General features: G+C 44.2%; 1 protein-coding gene across 1 annotated transcript; it reads left to right on the top strand.

Annotated features, from left to right (window-relative positions):
• Positions 1-2,365: 2,365 nt before the first annotated feature.
• DESI2 (desumoylating isopeptidase 2) lies at positions 2,366-13,578 on the top strand (the record flags this gene model as incomplete). The annotated part of the gene is made up of 5 exons (XM_079532899.1): positions 2,366-2,404; positions 8,876-8,948; positions 10,700-10,793; positions 11,124-11,265; positions 13,345-13,578. The coding sequence occupies 5 exons, from the start codon at positions 2,366-2,368 to the stop codon at positions 13,576-13,578; spliced, it is 582 nt and encodes a 193-aa protein (XP_079389025.1).
• Between the last annotated feature and the right edge of the window lie 5,260 nt (positions 13,579-18,838).

Genomic DNA, 18,838 nt, shown 5'->3' with positions numbered 1-18,838 from the left:
CAGGCTTCCAGCCTGAATTTTCTTATCATCAAATGAACATACCTTGCAAAGCTTATGCTCTTAATGGCAATTGTTTCATTTCTCCAAAACAAATTAACAAAACTCTATTGATAAATAAATGTTGAAATTCTTACAATTGCTCTCAACATTCATCATTTGCAAAAAATTTCATAAAGATTATAAAATCTGTAGAAATCTAGCTTGAATACGAGCACATTTTTAAATAGTTACTGATTCATTTTGTGTGACTCATACCCTGTGTATCTCAGTACAGTTTGCACCAAGATGGAAATCAGAAAAAATAAGTGATCAGCTTAGAAGTTTCACCTCCAGTGACAGTCTGTTCCTACTGAAGCCCACCTTCCTTTAGGCAGGACGGCCCCCTGGGCTGAAGCACAGGTGGAAGCCCCCCAGTTCCTTCTGCAGTATCTACACATCTGTGTTCCACCTTCCCTTCACATACACCCCATGCGTGCAGCTTCGTAGCAACACTCGTGTGAGGCACTCTGCATTTCTCTGGCCACCATAGTGTTCTCTCAGCTCTCTGCTACAGCTGAAATTTGCTGCTTCTCTACTCTTCACTGTTTCTACACCTGTGAAAACTAAGTAGACAACAGCATTTCCCACAGAGACAAAAAAATCAGACCGGTCTTTAAACTGATCTCTCCATACAAGCTTAGTAAAACGTTATGGCGTTGTCACAGTCAGAAAGATTAGTGCAGTGGAGGCAATACAGGAGTGGAATGACAAAAGGACAAACAGGAAAGGAATGCTCATCTGTCTCCAAGGATCTAGGCTCATGGGGAAGAACTCCACAAGGAAGGGATCTCCAATCAGAGATCCTTTGCTAGTGGCAGTCAGCTCTTACATGAGGTCTAACAGAGGTGCAGCCAGGCTCCACCCCTTGTGGTCACACAGCTGAATTGCCTTCACCTGCGCTCCCAGGGCTGACCAGGTCCTTTCCCCAGGTGCTCAATCAATGGTTCAGGCCATGACTGAATGGCTACCATGCAGCCATAAAATAAATGTAGTATAGTTTCATAGTCAGACAACAATTCAGGGTTTTGTTTTTCTTGAAGGAGGTTTTCTGTGTTCCTGTTCAGGGCCCAAGTACCTTTCAGTGTTACAAGGCAGAAATCCCTGAGTTCACACGTTACAGTTCTGAGGTAACAGTGCCCACTACTGATCACTACCCCCTTACACTGACCTTGAATGAAGACACGTAAGGTCAGGCTGGATGGGGATCGGAGCACCCTGATCTAGATGTGGACGTCCCTGTTCACTGCAGTGGAGTTGGACTAGATGACCTTTAAGAGTCCCTTCCAACTCAAATGACCTTACAAACATAAGATGCTGAGCAGAGCAGCTGTACCTTAGAGGAGACTTACCCTGAGCACCCTGTGCTACATGCCGAGCCCGGCCCCTCAGCTGCCTAAGTAGCCTACTGCTGAGCACGGAAAGATGCTGGCCTGACTCCTCCCCAGCTCTTTCTCATCACCTTCTAAACTGCAGCCACCGAAGAACAGAGGTCATCGGCAAGGAACGAAGAGGAGCCCGTGAGCTCAACAACTTCGGTTGTCACAGTTTTCAGACAAGGTTTCGACTACTGCTGTTTTAATTTTCCTCAGCACCCCGATACGGAAGCGGCTTCTGTCTACCAAACCTCTGGTTTGTAGCTACCAGCCCAGTCCCAGCCGCCAGCCGGAGGAGCAGACGGAGCGCACGGCCCTGAGCAGTCAGTCAGGGGCCGCACTGGCTGACAGCTCGGCAGGCACCGCGAGCCGTTACCGCCAGCAGTCCTCGCAGCCCAGACAGCCCCGATGGCTACACACCGGCACAACCCGTCCCGCCGTAGCCGCTCACGGCACGGCGCGCCCCGCCTACGCGGAACCGCGGAGCGACGTGAGGCGGGCGGCGCCGGGCAGGCCGGGAGCCGCGCCGCACGCCGGGAGCTGTAGTCGCCGCGGTCCCGCTCCTGGCGGAAGGTGGGGGCGGGCTCGAGCGGCTCCATTTTGCGCCCATCCGAGGGGCTCCCGGCCTGCCTGGCGCCGGCGGTACTGAGGCCGCCCGGGAGCCGCCGTTTGCGCTCTCCCCGTCTTCTCCCGCTGCCGCCGTCGGGGCGGGGCCCACTCCCCGCCTCCCGGCCCCCGCCGCCGGCCGCGGGCTGAGCGCTCCTCCCGCGGGTCGGGCCCCGTTCCTCCGCGGCGGCGGCTCCATGGTGCCCGCCGCCCCCCCCCGCCCCGCAGCAACAGGCGGGACGAGGAGGAAGCGGCCCCCGGGGGTGCCCACCGCCCCGCCGCCGGCCTGAGCCTCGCCGCCCCACTGGAGCAGCCAGCGGGCTCGGGGCGCCCGCGGGCCGCCGGCGATGGCGAACCAGCTGGTGATCCTCAACGTGTACGACATGGTGAGCGTCCGCGGGCAGGGGCCGGGAGGCGGGCGGGAGGGGGTTCTGGGGGTGGCGCGGCCCCGAGCCTGCGGGGCCGGGAACTTTCCCTTTCTCCTTCCCTCCCTCCGCCCTGCGCGGGGCTCTGTGCGGGGGTGACGCGTCGCTTCTGCTCGGCAGCGAAAGTTTGGCGTGCGGCTGGGTCGCAGCTTGCGGGGTCCGCAGCCTGCAGAGGGGCTCCTCCCCCCCTCCCTCTCCCTGCTGTAGCCGCAGTAGGAGCAAAGCGTGAATTTGTGCGAGGAGTTCGTCCTCGTCCTTCAGAAGGTTCCTGCTCCGCACGTGTCGCTGCGCAGGGTGCTGGCTGGGTGTAACCGCTGTCTTTGGAAAGTTGGAAGTTTCTGAGTGCTGTGTCGGTATTTTTGTACTGCTGTGGCATGGCGACGCTTGGCAGGAATAAAGGAATTGCCTCATCCCGATCTGCGATGCTGTGAGCTCACCTTGGCTTCCCGTGTGATGCCTGGCTGACACCTCCAGCAGCTGTTGGGTTGCCCTGCATGCAGCTGGAAGCTGCTCAGCTGCCATAGTAACAAATGAGGCAGAAGCACCTGTATGGTACAGCCACGGGATAAGTAATATTAGGGAAATATTATCCCTTAATGCGCTTCAGTAGCTGGAAATTAGATCGAGTGCTACTGGTTGTCCTCTGAGCACTGTTGGGCCTGTGGTGAGGGGCAGGGAGGCTTCACAACAGCATTGGGAACTGTGTGGGACGAGCTCTCCTTGAACCACCACCAGTTTTGAAGTGAACTTCTGGTGCTTTGGGCGGGTGGAGGAGCACAGTGTAGGTCTCATTGCTGGCAGAGAAGTGCATCGTCTTGCTTGAAAGTATTGTACTCATGTGCTTGAGTATTTGCTAGCAGTTGATAGAGGGCTGTCCTACTTGGACTTAGTTATGCATCTGATTGTTGCCATTGGTTTCTGTGGTAGGTATTGGACAGAAAGAAAACAGGGTCCCTGTCAAAGGATTCCCTTCCACTTCCTGTGCTTGGGTTCTGTTGCCAGTGAATGCAACCTGTTACATTTGCGTTGGGTTTCCTTTGCTGGAGCAGGGGTGGTTAATGGGAATGGGAGCAGTGTGTTTGCTGAGAGAGGCACAGGAACAGGGGCCCTGCTTACCTGGCCGAGCACATACATGGGGCCTGCGAGGTGCTGTCAGTGTGTTATGGTAGACCCAAGTGGTAAGGATGTGATATAGTGGGCTTCTTTGGACTGCAACTGAAAAATGTGTGTGGGAAAAGCTCGTGTAGTCTTAAAAGAGCTGGTTTTGTGTGCATTAGTTATAAGTACTATATAAAGTATAAAGAAACAGGACTTTAGTTCCAAGGCTGTTACGCAAGCAATTACCCGTGAAGTCAAAGGCATGGCATGCCTCTGATGTGGGAGGTGAGCGACCTTGACTGTGAGAGCCATCCTGGAGAGACTGCAAGGAGCCACGGGCAGCAGCAGGAGGGCTGTGCTTTTCCTCGGGATGTGCCAGGGCTCAGTAGCTGTGTCTCTGTGTCGAGGAGAAGGAGAGTCTGTAGGCCCACCGCCTGTGAAAGAGCTCGTTCTCCAAAACAAGCAGGCCAGCAAAGCTACCTGTGGGTGATTGGTTAGATTGGGGTGCTTGTTGTGTGCTTATCTGCTGAAGCTGAACATCACCACAAATTATACATAGCACGAGCTGAGACCACTAACTGGGGTGTTTATTTATCCCACCTCAGCTATGGCTGTTTTATAATCGCGTCTGTGTTATTTGACCGCTAAAGAAGCAGATTTCTTCTAAACAGGAAAGAAAAGCTGAGGATGCCATAGTATCTGAGGGACACCATCAGCATGTAGCCTTGAACTCTCTCAGAATGGTCGCTCAGTCCGTTCTATTCTTGCTTGGAGCATGCACTTCAGTGAAGCCTGGCTTCATGGGCAGTGTTAGTGCTACCACACTGAGAGCCCGCTGAAAGCAGTGGAGAGGAGAAGTGTGATGCATGGAGAGGGAAGTGTGGCTGTTTTGGGGTTGTGTGTGTTCATCAGGTGCCTCCAGTTGCGTACCAAGGCACTCAGGTTTACTTTTGGCTTCTGACATTTCACAGTCGTGGTTTGGGGTGTTTGGGTATTTGGGCTTTTGTGGGGAGGGAGTTGTTTATTTGGTGGGTGTGGATATTTTTTGTCCCCTTCTTTTTTAGGGGATGTGTAGGGGGGGCACAAGAGAGCACTATTTGTCCTGTTCATGGAATCAACACTATTATAACTGCAAAGACTGAGCAAACAGCTTGGTGTCAGCCTGCAGCTCCATCTCAAAAACAGCCCCTTCCATGCAGGGACTGCAGAGTATTGCTGCCGTTCAAGTCTGCACAGGACCAAGTTGGTTTGCTTTGTAGCATATACGCCTCTATTTTCCTTATCACTCGATAAGGAGAAAGCCTGGGGTAAAACCGAAGGTGAAGAGGTTCGAAGTTTATTCACTTGTATGGTAACATTACAGAGGGAAAGAAACTTAAGGGCATATTTATGTGCAGTAGCTCACGCCTTCAGAAATGCTTTCTGATCATTGAAAGGGCCGTGTGAAGACCAATAGACTGTGCTTGGAGCTGGAGTACTTTGTATCTTCATTATCACAAACCGCTGTCCCTGTAGCAGTAGAGGGTTTTTGTGCCCCAAGTAGCATCCTATTTTCCCACGTCAAACAAGGCGTTAACGATCTGAACTATTAGCATAAATGGGAGCTCTGAAGAATGTAATGAGGATGCTGTTGAAGCAGTGGGATTAGTGTCTCTGTCAATGCAGTGACACGACTTTATTATGCACATAGAAATGTACGTCCATGTTATTTTTGTTTTGATGGTTGCATTAGACATGAATCCCTGTTTCACAAAACGACTTGCTGCAAAATACTGAGGATGTGGGGCTGTGCTCTTAGACATTCTTCTACAGCAAAATTCAGATCGGACTAAACGAAGGGAGTCTGTTTTGTGCAATGGAAGCGTGAGTGTAGCTTTTGAGATCAGTTTGGGTTTCCAGATTGTAATGCATGTCACTGAAGCAGCCAGCTATGTGTATGTCATTTAATCTGTTGCGATCTTTACTTTGTAAGCTGTGTGTAATCTTTTTAGCTGTGGCCAAACTCAGTGTCCTTTAAGCTGTGATTGTTCTGCATTTCTTTCTTCACCGAGATAAGGCATTTCGTTCAGTGGGAGAACGCGACCGACCTTCCAATAACTGATTCAGATTAAGTAATAATTAGATGTAATTACTGTTCCTAGGGGGAAGGTAATTCTGCCTTACTGAAATTCTTTTGTCTTGAAATCACCTACTCTGTTCTTATGGAAATACAAAGCGAAGTGCTTTTGGCACTCCTTTCAAGCTGCTGACTTGTGTTTAATCTGCTGCCACTGCTCGGTTTCTGTGGTCAGGTAATCTGCATCCACATACTTATGTGCTGCCCGCAGTGAGCAATGCTCACCCAAGTAACACGGGGCTTGCTGAACAGTGCAGTGCAGCAGCTCTCCATCCCATCCACCTGCCCCTGCATGGCTCCACGAGGCAGCTCGGTGCCTGCCTTTCTGTTACGCTCCTGCCTCTTGCATCAGATTTCGCAAGGTTGGAGGAGCAGAGTTGTTTTTTCCTGCCGAGTAACAAACTAGTTTTATTACTTCCAGTGCTTATGGGATATCTCGTGTAACTTGTGTCCCGTGTCAGGCAGCAGACCTGACGTGTGTGTGGTGGGGAATTATTTGGAACTCAGAGGCCAGACCCAGAATTTTCTGCCCAAATGGGTGTCCTGGTGAGGACCAGAGCTCTGCGGACCCCGTCCACATCTGTTTGAGGTTATGTAGAGCTGGACAACCATTCTTACTAGGCAAGCACACTTTTTGCCTGTGCTGACAGACTTTATGTTGAATATTCCTATGGTATTGATTGTAAGTATAAATATAAAACTATTTCGTAACGATGAAGTGGACAAATGTAGAAAATGAGCTTTAGAGGTAGCTTTACATTTAAGAAGCTCTTGAATTGTTCTGGTTTTAATTTCACTTCAGTGAACAGAATCTATTTTTTACCAGTGCAGTTGGGTAGTTTTAACTTTCACCTTGCCTTCTCCGTTCTGTTTCTCTACACCAAGTAGATCTAGCCCCATGTGTTTCTGGATATACTTGATCTGAGAAGGTTGGATTAGATAGAAATGGACTGGCAGCACTCGCTCTTTTCTAAGGAGAGAGAAGGAAACAATTTGTTAGACCCTAGTTTAGGTGATGGTGTAGTAGGGTCTTCCCCATCCCACTCACAGATCTAGCGATGGATTAACAGAGCCAGCCATCAAGGCCACTTGTAAAGTCCAGTCTTAAGCAAAATGTATCCATGGATCTCCATGACCCTTGGCCTTAAATGTGTGCAAGGAGCAAAATCTGCCTGCTGTTAACTCCTGTTGACAAGAATTCCCCCCAGCTGGCATGTCTGAAGAAGAGCTCATCAAATCCTTGGTGTCTTGTGCAGATAATTATCATGTCCCATGCCTGCCAGCACAACTGTGATGTTTGGTGACTGCTAGCAGCTGAATTTGGGGCTGAATTTGGTGGTGCTTAGAATAAGGATGACTCTAGAAGCCAAATACATCCATTTCTGATGCTGGAAACATTGTAACATTTGGCCTGAACTGTTCTTTTTGCCATTTTACTTTAACTTCATGAGTGGCATCTCCAAAGTGTAGTGGATCATTCTTACTGGGAGAAAAATGGCTTTCAGAAATGTTCATTAAATGCCAGGTCAACTAAAATGTCTGTAATTATGTACTAACTCCAGCTAGCGCGCTTGACAACATGACACCTGTCCCCTCTTACATTTTTATTATCAGTTATGCTGTTTTTATAGTGACTTGTGATCAGAAAGCACATATTATGTCAACAGTTTGTGTGAATAAGATAGCTTTTTTTCCTCTTCTTCCCATTTCCTAAATGAATAACTTGCTGAAGGTACTCCCCCTGTCCATGTCCCCTCTGAGCTGCCTCCTTGCAGCCTGCTCTGCAGCCCCACAGCTGTGTGCATTGGGAGTGGATGACATGGGAGGGAGGGAGGATCCCACGGCTGGAGAAATTGACAGGATAAAGATTGCTGGGTTTTAGTGAGAGGTTTCACTTCCTAGTCTATTGAAGTTGTAAGGACTCACCTGGGAGTTTTTATTTTTCTTGAGCCTTTCTTGGAGATTCATCGTATCACTCTCTGAGGAGCAATTTGAAAAAGAAAGTTGTGATGCAGCCAAGGAAAGAGTCATTTTGGAGGTTTTCTTTTTCCAAACTCTGTGTGTCTTCATGGTGCTGAGGGTAATTGTTAGCTGACAGGCACTCACCACTGCTACTTCCAAAAAAGAAAACAGAAAGCACTGAGGAAAAGGCTTCCCCCAACCCCCACCTTTTTAGGAGGTAAGTGGCAATAGTACTGAAATACAGCTATGTTTCTTATCATAGAAGTGATCAGCAGTGATAGATTGTAAACACATACTGGAGGTATGGAAAGGACATCTGATAAATGGAGTCAGATATATCAGGAGCAGAATGAGAGTTCAGGCTGTTGTATGCTGTAACAATCAGAAGGATCAGTGTGGTGGAACGGTGATACAAGAGGTGTGATGACAAAAGAACTAGTGAGATAGAAAGGTGTTACAAAAGAGAAAAAAAAGCTCACCCATCTCTGAAGATTTAGGCTTGCAAGGGAAACTCCACAAGGAAAGGATCTCCAACCAGAGATTCTTCCTTGCTGGCAGTCAGCCCTTAAATGAGGTCTAAGAGAGGTGCAGCCAGGCTCCACTCCAGACACACAGCTGAATTGCCTTCACCTGTGCTCTCAAGGCTGACCAGGTCCTTTCCCCAGGTGCTCAATCAGTGGTTCACAGCGTGACTCAGCAGCTCCCATACATATGGAGACCAGCAATCTAATATTCAAAGGCAAAATACAAGCTCATTTCATTCCTCTTAAGTACCTCTTGAGTTGTGATCATCTGGTCATAAGCAAAAGTATGGTCACTGTGAATAACAACTGGGGTCTGTGTGTAATAGTTCTACATTTTGATGTCCTTTCTAAAAACAACAACAACAACAATTTTGCTCTTGCAATATCATTGGAGTTGATTTAAGTATGTACTCTGTTAGTGGAAAACTTTGAAGTTCTATCCTGGTCAAAGATTAAAAAGGATAAAAAAAGTGGATTTCTCCCAAGTATGGGCTTCATGGTTGACAGACAATGACTAACAGCACTAAGACATGGAGTAAAACCTAATGGAATTAACTGACCATGTATAGTTAATTGCATCCACTGTTCCAGTTAAAGAAAAGGTTGTGCAGTTTTATTTGGTTGACTTTCATGCTTTTGATATGGAGGGATGAGCATTTGTCAGTCTGCTGTCTGAGGACAAATCTGTATTGGAAACTAACTGGAGTGGTTTTTGTTCTTCTTTCCTTCTAGTATTGGATGAATGAGTATACTTCTTCCCTTGGAATTGGAGTATTCCATTCGGGTATAGAGGTGTATGGCCGAGGTACGTACATAACCTGGTTTTTGTGCTAGCAGTGTTGCTAAAACAAACAAGTGTATGTCAGGTAGTGAGGGAAGTCTGGTTCCTGAAACCTGTTTATCAATTTCCTTTCAGAGTTCTCTGGAAAAAAAGAACACGTGGGTGTCAATTTGGAATCATCCTGCATTCTTGTGTAAAGCTGTATGTGCAACTACATAAGAGTATGCTGACTCTTCCCCTAGAAATAGCAATACATAGCTCAGGTTTTGAAACACCAGCTGTATGCTTCATATAAATGAAATGGGACCATTTCATCCGTATTCTGCCAGCACTCGTGCAAGGAGTTAATTTTTAATTGTAGAGACAACAGTTTATTTAAAAGGTGATTGTGCCTGCTGTTTATTTAACAAAGACAGACCTCAGATAAATAGAGCAGCACAGTCTGAATTTGCTAAATAGGTTGTACTGTGGGATGCAGCTTCCTGAGCTGTTTTGTGCCTTTTTCAGTTCCTGCTGCTGCCAAAAGGGGTGTTTCTGAGTGTGTTGTAGCACAGGCTTGGGTCTAAGGTCTTCACACCTTCTGGGAAAACCAGCCTAGGAGATGAAGGTGTTGCTACAAGTAGCCTGTTTAAAAGTAAATAAGCCTCCTTAAGTTTTTTTTTTTTTACTGGGATGTGTTTGGAGGTAAGTAAAGGTGGTGGCATATGATGCAAAAACAATGCTGTGCCAAGTATCTTATGCTGGAGGTGTTTCAGTGGCCAGAGCAGTAACACTGCCATTGGGTTTGCAATGGTGAATTGATGAAATATAATGCTTGTTGTTAAAAACTTACTAAAATGTCATTTAATCCAAACCAGAAAGACCTGATTTGTAATAGCGTTGTGCCTTAAACACACTTGTGCTGTGCCAGATACATGTGCCTCCCCTTCCTGTTCAGGTCATGACAGCTTTCTTTCTCATGTTAGAGATCATTTCCCTGCTGGAAGAATGACTTGCATTTTTCAAAGTACCTCACACTTTATTTACCTGTTGTAAAAAAGATCATCCACAGAACTGCATGGTAGACGTGGATGGTTTAGTGCAAGTTTTTAGGAAAGGAAGTGTAAAGTCATGCTTGAAGCTTTTTATTGTACCTTGGGAGTGGCACGTTGTTATCATACAGACACAGAAGGAAGTTGAAGCATACTGTGATACCTCCATGAATTCTAAGGACTTAACACCAGCAGATGTCATGTGCTGACTTCAGATCCATGCACGGGTTTATTGTTCTGTTAGAGAAGAGCTTGGGATGGTGAACTGTTGCTTAGCAAGAGATTCAGAAATGTATTAGGCTAACACTAGTTGCCACATGTATAGCTGTAGCACGTCATCAGACCTTAGAGGATGCAGTCCCTTGAATCTCTAATCTAAATATGTAAGAGGATTTTTGGAGATCAACACATGTGAAACACGTAGGTAGAATTTGCAATTTAACTTTTAAATCTTCACTTCTGCAATGAAAACAATTACATACTTATTAATTAAATCTGCATGCTGATATAGGAAGTTTCTTGTCATTTTTTGCTGAGGTCAACTACTGATCAACAAAACGATTCATTGCCAGCTCCTTGCTGTTGTTATCCAAGTGTAAATGCAGCGTCTGATGTCTAGCTTTAGATCCTCGTGAAGTTCTCATTGACTGGAAGATCCCTGGAATCGATCCACCAGTCAGGGAGGTCTGCTGTTCTTACTTTCACTTTGTATCATTTTTGTTAAATCTGAGCTTTCTTTTTCAGAATTTGCCTATGGTGGTCACCCATACCCTTTTTCTGGAATATTTGAAATTTCTCCAGGAAATGCTTCCGAGCTAGGAGAGACATTTAAATTTAAGTAAGAAACATCTCTCTTCTTGTTTTTGAGAAAATAGGTTAAAAAGACACTTTGTTGCATGGATAGATATGTTAAATGATACTTGAGAGTTTCTGACTGAGAAAAGAGTGTTTTCTTTGTTTTGAAAAATAAGTGGACTACAGGTGTACAGCAAGGAAGGAATCTCATATCAGATGAGACCAGTGCCGTAAAATGGAATAGAAAAAAATGTGTCCTTCTGGGAGGGCAGAAAGATCTTGCCACCCACACAGGGGTATATTTTGAGCAATGTGAAAACAGTTACCTATTTCATGGAAGCCTGCTCATCCTCATCTCTGTTTCTCTTTTTAGAGAGGCTGTGGTTCTAGGCAGCACTGACTTCATGGAAGATGATATAGAAAAAATAGTAGAAGAGCTTGGAAAAGAATTCAAAGGAAATGCTTATCACCTAATGCACAAAAACTGCAATCACTTTTCTTCAGCTTTATCTGAGGTAAACAAACACTGGGGTCTATAGAAAGGTGCGTCCCAGGTGGCTACAGAGCATCATCTCCTTCCTGTCCTTCGGGTTGTTCGGCATAATTTCCAGCGTCTTATCTCTGGTACCTTGTGTAAATGTTACCCTTTCTTCAGATATTTTGTGTGTGTGTGTTTTTGGGAGAAAAACGCAAGCCTGCGCTGCCAAAAGTGCTGAATGTTGTTACATGCAGCTTGTGTTCCAGAAGGTGGTACTGCTAATTGAGAGACCCAGTAAAGCAAGTATCAACAGGGTTCCAAAATCTTTACAGACACTTCAGAGACAAGTGTGGGAGACAGACCCAGATGTAATTTCCATTACACAGTGCCCTTGCATTCGAAGTACTTGCTAAAGAATAACAGAAGCATTGAAGTTTCATAGACGATGTTTAGCTTCTGTTTGAGGGGCTTTTGTCAAGTTGTCCCTCTGCCAGTGCCTGTGTCCTGGTACATGCCTCTGTGCTGGTGCAGAATAGCTGACTGTGGAATTGAATGGGCATGGCATTTCCCTCTCACCCTTGTTTTAACCTTTCCAGTTTGCCAGCATAAACAAATGCCTGATCATTTACATGCTTGTAGAGACACAGGAGAAACAAACAGCCAGGAACAGGTAACCCAGGACAATGAAGGGAAAGACAGTTGTGTTTTTACTACTAGTTGCTAACCTGTGCTCATCAGAATTTATTCTAATGCTCACTGAAGTCTTTCAAACAAGGACTGGCTGTGTTTTCCATGACAAACTTCCATAAAACTCAGCTGCTTTTCATTCAGAATATTTAGTCTTGACAAAGCACAGGCTACACAAAGAGTCTGATTTCCAGTGGTGCTGGAACATCTTGAGATGATGATTTGTGTGCAGTGCTAGTAGGAATAAGTCTGGTGACATACTGATGAAGCTGCAGCTGGCATGAAGTCTGGCCAATATAGCCAGGCATGTGCTGCACTCATGAACTCATGCTCATGTCGTTTCTGTTTTAACTCATCCTGTTTAGTGTTCAAGCTGGCTAAAAACTAGGGATATAACTTCAAGTAAAACGCTCTTCAGCTACAACAGAGTAATGCTCTTGCTAGCTGTGATTTACTCCAGATTTGCACTGGGGTAAGTAATACCAGAAATGAACATGGATGCAGTTAAGTAAAATAGGTCACTTCTTCAGTAGTGTCAACAAAAACATTTAATGATTGATGTACAGTAAAAACGACCATTTAATGCAACTTTTATGTATTTGAGGAGCTGAAAGCAGCTTTGCATTGTATAGCCACTCTTGTTCTAGCAAACTTACAGTCTGTGTGCTGTAAGATACTGATCTCTTGTCCAAAGTCATCAGAGGCCATCACAGTAAATCACAGAATACTTAGAGTTGGAAGAGACCTCTGAGGGCCTTTTAGTCCAACACCCCTGCAATGAACAGGGACACACACAGCTAGATCGGGTTGCCCAGGGCCTGATCCAGCCTTGCCTAGAAAGTCTCCAGGGATGGGGCACCAACCACATCTCTGGGCAGCCTGTTCCAGTGCCTCACCACGCTCACTGTAAAAAAAATTTTCCTTATACCTAACGTACATCTACCCTCTCTGAGCTTGAAGCCATAAAAATATCCCCAGTTGCATGCATAACTCCACATCACTGTAGCACTGACACTGTCTTTTTGACTGCTTCATTTCTGGGTGTTTTTTGTCATAGTGAGCGCTCTCCTCCAGCTGCTGTTTCTGAGGAATTCTTTGTGAATATGAAACATACCTGAACTCATTTGTTTGCCTTTTAAAGAAGTTATTCACAAAATGAGGTGGTTGGGCTGATCAGAACTCTACCAATGATAATGATAAAAAATGGAGTATAACCACATGTCAAACTTGCAGTGGAAAAAAAAGTGTCTGCAAATTGGGACTCTGCTTTTACTGATGGTGGAAATCGTTTTCCTGCAGCTAACTTGTGTCTTGTGATACAGAGATAGTCAGACTGCAGCAGCTTTCGCCGATTCTTTACAGTAATTAACATCCATTACTGCTCGGTCCAGAATATGAGTTAATTCTTTCTTTTCTCCTTTTCTTTTAGATTCTGTGTGGAAAAGAGATTCCACGATGGGTGAATCGCCTCGCCTACTTCAGCTCTTGTATACCGTTTCTCCAGAGCTGTCTGCCGAAGGAATGGCTGACTCCTGCAGCCCTCCAGTCCAGTGTCAGCCAGGAGCTACAGGACGAGCTGGAGGAAGCTGAGGACGCAGCAGCATCTGCTTCCTTGGCAAGCTCAGCATCTGGGTCTAGAACTGGACGCCACACCAAATTATAAGTCCTCCTCCAAAGTACTAAATGGTTTGAAATACTTCAGTTTAATCTCTCCAGCAATTGACTTTCTGACAGAACGTGAGAGCTGACTCCAGAACATTGTTTTTATATGCAAAAATGGCTCTCATCAGCCCCTGTTTCAGCTCAGGATTATTTAAGTAGCGAAAAGAATTGCTGTGAGAAAAGGGAAGGATGTTGTGTGAAGCCACCCTTTTCATTTTCACCTGTTTGCTAGACCTGAGTTAACATCTTGTATAAAGTAGAACTTAAATTATTTGTTTACAGTATTGTGTACTGCTGTTTACAAGTCCTATAAGGACTCCTGCCACCATGGAAGAAGAGAGAACGTGAGTTTTGCTGGTGTAACTCGAAGGCAGTGGTATGATGATGCCCTGGCTATGAACTCTCCCCTTTGTTTTCAAGACCTAAGGCAGGTGAAACTTAAATTTCTGAGAAATGCTAGAAACTGCTGAATGCTATCCATGTGAACAGGGTACCGTACACTCAAAGTGGCTGATGTAAACAGGTAGATTCCAGGATGTAGGGAGACTGATTTTTGTGTAAGATCTGTTATTGAAGTATGACCTCTACATTCACAAAGCTGAGGATTTTTGCACATAGAAGTGAAATTTCTATCTCATTACACTGCCCATCGATCCCTCACATTTTGTTTTTTCTTTTAAATTCAGCCATGCAGTTTGCATAGTATCTTCTGTCCATATTTACAGTCTACTTCAACCAGAATTTAGATCTATGATTATTGCCTCTTAAAAACATCAACAGTTTTTTCACGGTTTGTGTTACTTGATTTAAAACTTGTATATACAAAGTTAGTACTTGTATTTTATTTTTTTTTAATTTTATTATTATTTCACGTAGTTTGAATAGCATAATACAAGCCATTTATGGTTGGGGAATGGCCTTGCTTCCTGCTGCTGATTTTGCTTCATTTAAGTTTGTAAGCATCAATGGGTTTTGTTTTTGTTTTTTTTTTACCTATATATTAGCACCCGGTTGTGCATATCTGCACAAATTACAGAGAAATCTTAATTTATTTTCCCACAGTTTCTATCTGTGGCATTAACTTTCCTGTCAGATGTAATGAAGAAAAACCTGAAAATTGCTTATGCACCTGCGTGTTTACACAGCAGAACCTGCTAATCTGCACACGTAATTATGTCTGAAGGTAAGAGATGCTATTTTCTAAAACACAGAAGTATGTTTGCTGGTAGATTATAATTAGAGCTAAATTATAATTAGTGATCAGAATATATAATGGAATGCCTTATTCTTGTTCACTTACCAAGAGAATTAATGGTTCTTCCAGTCATTAGTGTGAATTGGCGAGGTTCTGTTGTGTACATGAGGATACAGTAGCACAAATATGAGGGAGGTGAGCTTGTGTATGTTGTAAGACTCGCTGCCTTAAACTGTAACAAAACAACATCTATAAACTGATGAGCTCTCCAAGAAGTGTGCATTACTAGAAACATAAATGATTTTTACAAGCTTTATTTTTGATCTGTTGCTCGGTTTAATTTTTTCATCAAGTGAAATACTGACTCTAAGGTTTCTGTTGTTCAAAAGGGGAAAAAAAAAAAAAAATCCTCCTAGGAGGCAAGAATGCTTAATGCTGTGTATTCTCCAGGCCATGGGTAGTCAGTGCCATGAACCCTTCAGGAAGGTACAGTAGGTTATGTTCTAGTAAGAATTTGCATGATGGCCAACTCAATTCATGGTTGAAAAGAGCAAGAAGTTTTTCTTCTGGCAGTTGGGCTGAAGCCTTTGGAAGACAGCCTTGAAGCTTTCACTCGTCTTCTGTGATACACTGTAGTGACAAAAAGATAAGCTAGTATTCAGTACTGAGGAAGAATCAAGAGCCATTTTTTTTTCAGAAGAATGGGATAGTTGTAGAAGTCTTGTTATCTGTGCTTTGGTACACGTATTAATGATCTCTTCTACCAAGTGGGAAATGCTGAAGACTGACAAGTCTACCATGATATTTCTTTGCTCTCCAGAAGTTGGACATACTGACTCGTTTTGTTTTTCCACTTGAACCTCTGAATTGGGGGTGGGATTTTTGGTTTATTTTTTCCTGGTGTGAAAATGAGCATGGTGGTCTCCAGTCAGCTCTCAAGCATTACAGAATGAACTATTGCACTACTCACAGCTAAGGTGACAGACTGTAGGTGGGTCGTTCCGTCTCTCCTGTGCAGCTGTAGTAGTAATGTGACTCTCTTGGCCAAGGCAGGTCCTTTATTTCAGCTCAGGGTTGAGGCCACTGATCTAGCAACGTACTGTAGCTCTTCCTAGGTTTTAGGAAAAATAAATAGGATAAATTTTCATTGCTACCTAATTCTTCTGTACCAAAACCAGCTTTTTAGGCTTCTCAGATATCCAGAGCTCTAGATCTCAAATCTCTACACCTTCATTAACACAACTACAGTATGTACAATGCAAGAAAGTGACAGATCACAGCACAGTTTTTGTTTAGAAGTAAAACTAAGAATATTTTTTATAAAGCAGACTGGAAAGTTTGTAACAATTGTTCATTTTATCAGTAGCTGTACAGACGAAAATACTGTCTTACACTCCACTTTCTGTTTAAATACATCCATTTGTAAGTCCTGTGAGGAAACTGACACCTGAACCCTGAAGGCTGTTGGGTATTGCATCCAAGCAAGTGGTACTGTAACTTCAATCACGTGCTGTGAACTTGGCCTCCGCTGGATGCCCGCAAGAAGTCACCCTGCCAGCGGTTACTCCGATTTGTTAGCAATAGAGCAAGTTACCTTTCACCAGCATTACTGCCAAGCAGGGATTACTTTAGTCTACTAATGACCACACTGTGCTAGGACTAGAACACTCCAAAATGCTGTGAGAAAGCTGGACACCTGTGGAGTCTTTTCCATCAAAACGGGTAGAAAAATAATTTGCTACTTCAGGGTTCTGCTCTGTTTACTTTCCCATTCTCCTTTAGTTTTCTGTAAGGTAATCCTTTTGATACCTAGTGTACTCCTTAACTGTCATTTTATTTAAATGCCATTTTCAGTTCAGCAAGCCAAAAAAATCCAATGTACTGTCAGTGTGCACCAGAAACTTCAGAGTGGCTTGGTAAAAATATACTTGCATTACTTCAAAAATTTGCAATGCAATTCTGATCACTATTGATACATAGTAATTTTCACTGTTGGAAGTTGGTTACAAGCTGAATAATCACTGATGCATTTTGTTTTGTAAACTTGTATTCAAGTTTACTGTACTACGTAGTATTTGTATAAAATTCAAAGAATTTTGACTTTGTTACCTTGTACATGGCAACAAGTTGTCTAGCATCTTAAATCCATCTGTTTATTAAAAATACTTTTATAAAAAAAGACAGTTGGCTGTGTTTTTCTTATTCTCCTGGTACCTATAGCCTGTATTTATTGGTGCTGTGTGAGCTGACATCTTCTTTCAAACAATGCCTTATGTGAAAGGTGGGTAGTTTTGCTATAGTTACTTGAGCTATATAGGCCATATTCTGTTTTTGGCAGCTTGGTTTGTTTGAAGCATAATTAAAAGCCATTAGTTTTTAATGGGCTAGTTTCTGAAAGTTTTCATATTCTGCATGCCAACCAATACCTGTGGGCACGCAGCCACTTGAAGTGTGCTTGGGTTACGTTGCAGGTACTACATGCCATGCCAATGTGCTCCAAAACCCAGATCTGTACTCTTGGCTTTGCAGCAGACTAAACAAATGCTAGGTAATGCCCCAGGGGCTCAGCTGTTAGTGACAGATCACTGACAGCCAGCAGGGAACCTGGGCTCTGTGTTCAGCTATGCTTTGTGAACTAGGCACAGCATCTCCACGTATGCTGCTGCAGAGGAGTGGCAAGGATAGGAGTTGGTAGAGAAGCTGCTGAAGTATAGGTGCGTTACTTTGTCCAACTGGACCCAAATCACTGTGAGAGCTGCAGAGGTGGGAGGAGCTTACTGAAACAAGACTTCACAAAGGAGACGGAGTACTTCTCTTAAAACTAATAATGTAAATACAAAGATCTGTTTTGCCTGGGGATTTTCCACTCCACTCTTCAAGATTTCACTTCTGTCACCTCTTAAAAGCAAAAATTTTGAGAATGTAGATGAGTTCTGTGCTGTTGTTCCAGAAAACACACTTGTGACATTCAATGGCCAGAAGTGCTTACCCACTTTAAGAAGGCATTCAGTAACCAAAAGGTATATATAGGGTAAATGATGTGTGTCAGAGTCTTTTCCTCTTTCTCCCTCAAAAAGTTACTCTGTAACTTATATTTCTTGTACCAGGCCTATGTTAGAATCAGTAGCTCATCATGTGTTCAAGTGTTAGCTTCCAACACATTAATTCACATGTGTTAAGCAGTATGATTTGAGTAACAACTAGCAAAAGCTGATGATAACATGCCAGCTCGAATGTAAAAGTCACTGATATTCTTATCTTGAAGAGACATAAAAAGCACAGTAAAGACACTGAACGACAACCTGGAGGAAACAGGCTACATAGCTACTGTACCCACTGTAACACAATAGAAAACACAGCAATGATAGCAGAGTAACAAAGTCTAAGCTATAGCAAGCGAGCACTTGCTCAAGTGCAAGAGCCATGGGCACAGAAACAAAGGAAAGAATCCACTTACCTTTGGAAGGCCTCAGGTACGCAGGGATCTCCAGCAAGATAGCCTTGCTCCACTGCCAACCCTTAAATGAGGTCTGAGAAAGGGTGGATCCTGGCTCCACCCCTTCCAGTCACTCAGATGCATTGCATGCACCTGAGTTCCCCTGGGTTGGCCCTGCCTTCCTACCAGGTGCTCAATCACTGGTTCAAGCCTTGACTTAGCATTTCTGTTACACCCACCTACTGTTACATAGATATGATTTAGGGCTTTGTATTAAGTGGAAATGAAAGTTCATATAGTGCTTAGCAAAATGCAACTCAACAATAAGGCATTGCCAAAATCTGTTCCTGAAATACAAAACAGCATCTACTGTTTGTAATGGCTGCAAAACTGTTCTATAATCTTGTTTCATTTGTCCTTCTAGCTTTCTGCTAGTAACAAACCAGATGCTGGTCTAACAAAATTCTCTGCCAGCAACTGCATTTTCAGTTTCTCTGTTCTGGATGGCATTGGAAGATAAGACTCATGAAAGAGGAGTCTGATTTTTGTGTGTATGTTTGTGTGCTTCTTCCAATTCTTGTTCCTAGATTAAAAAAAAAAAAAAAAAAAAATCAGCAAGGCCAGCCACAC

This window comes from Tetrao urogallus, assembly GCF_951394365.1.
Source record: "Tetrao urogallus genome assembly, chromosome: 2".
Classification (NCBI taxonomy): domain Eukaryota; kingdom Metazoa; phylum Chordata; class Aves; order Galliformes; family Phasianidae; genus Tetrao; species Tetrao urogallus.
This window is presented reverse-complemented; position numbering and strand designations above follow the sequence as displayed.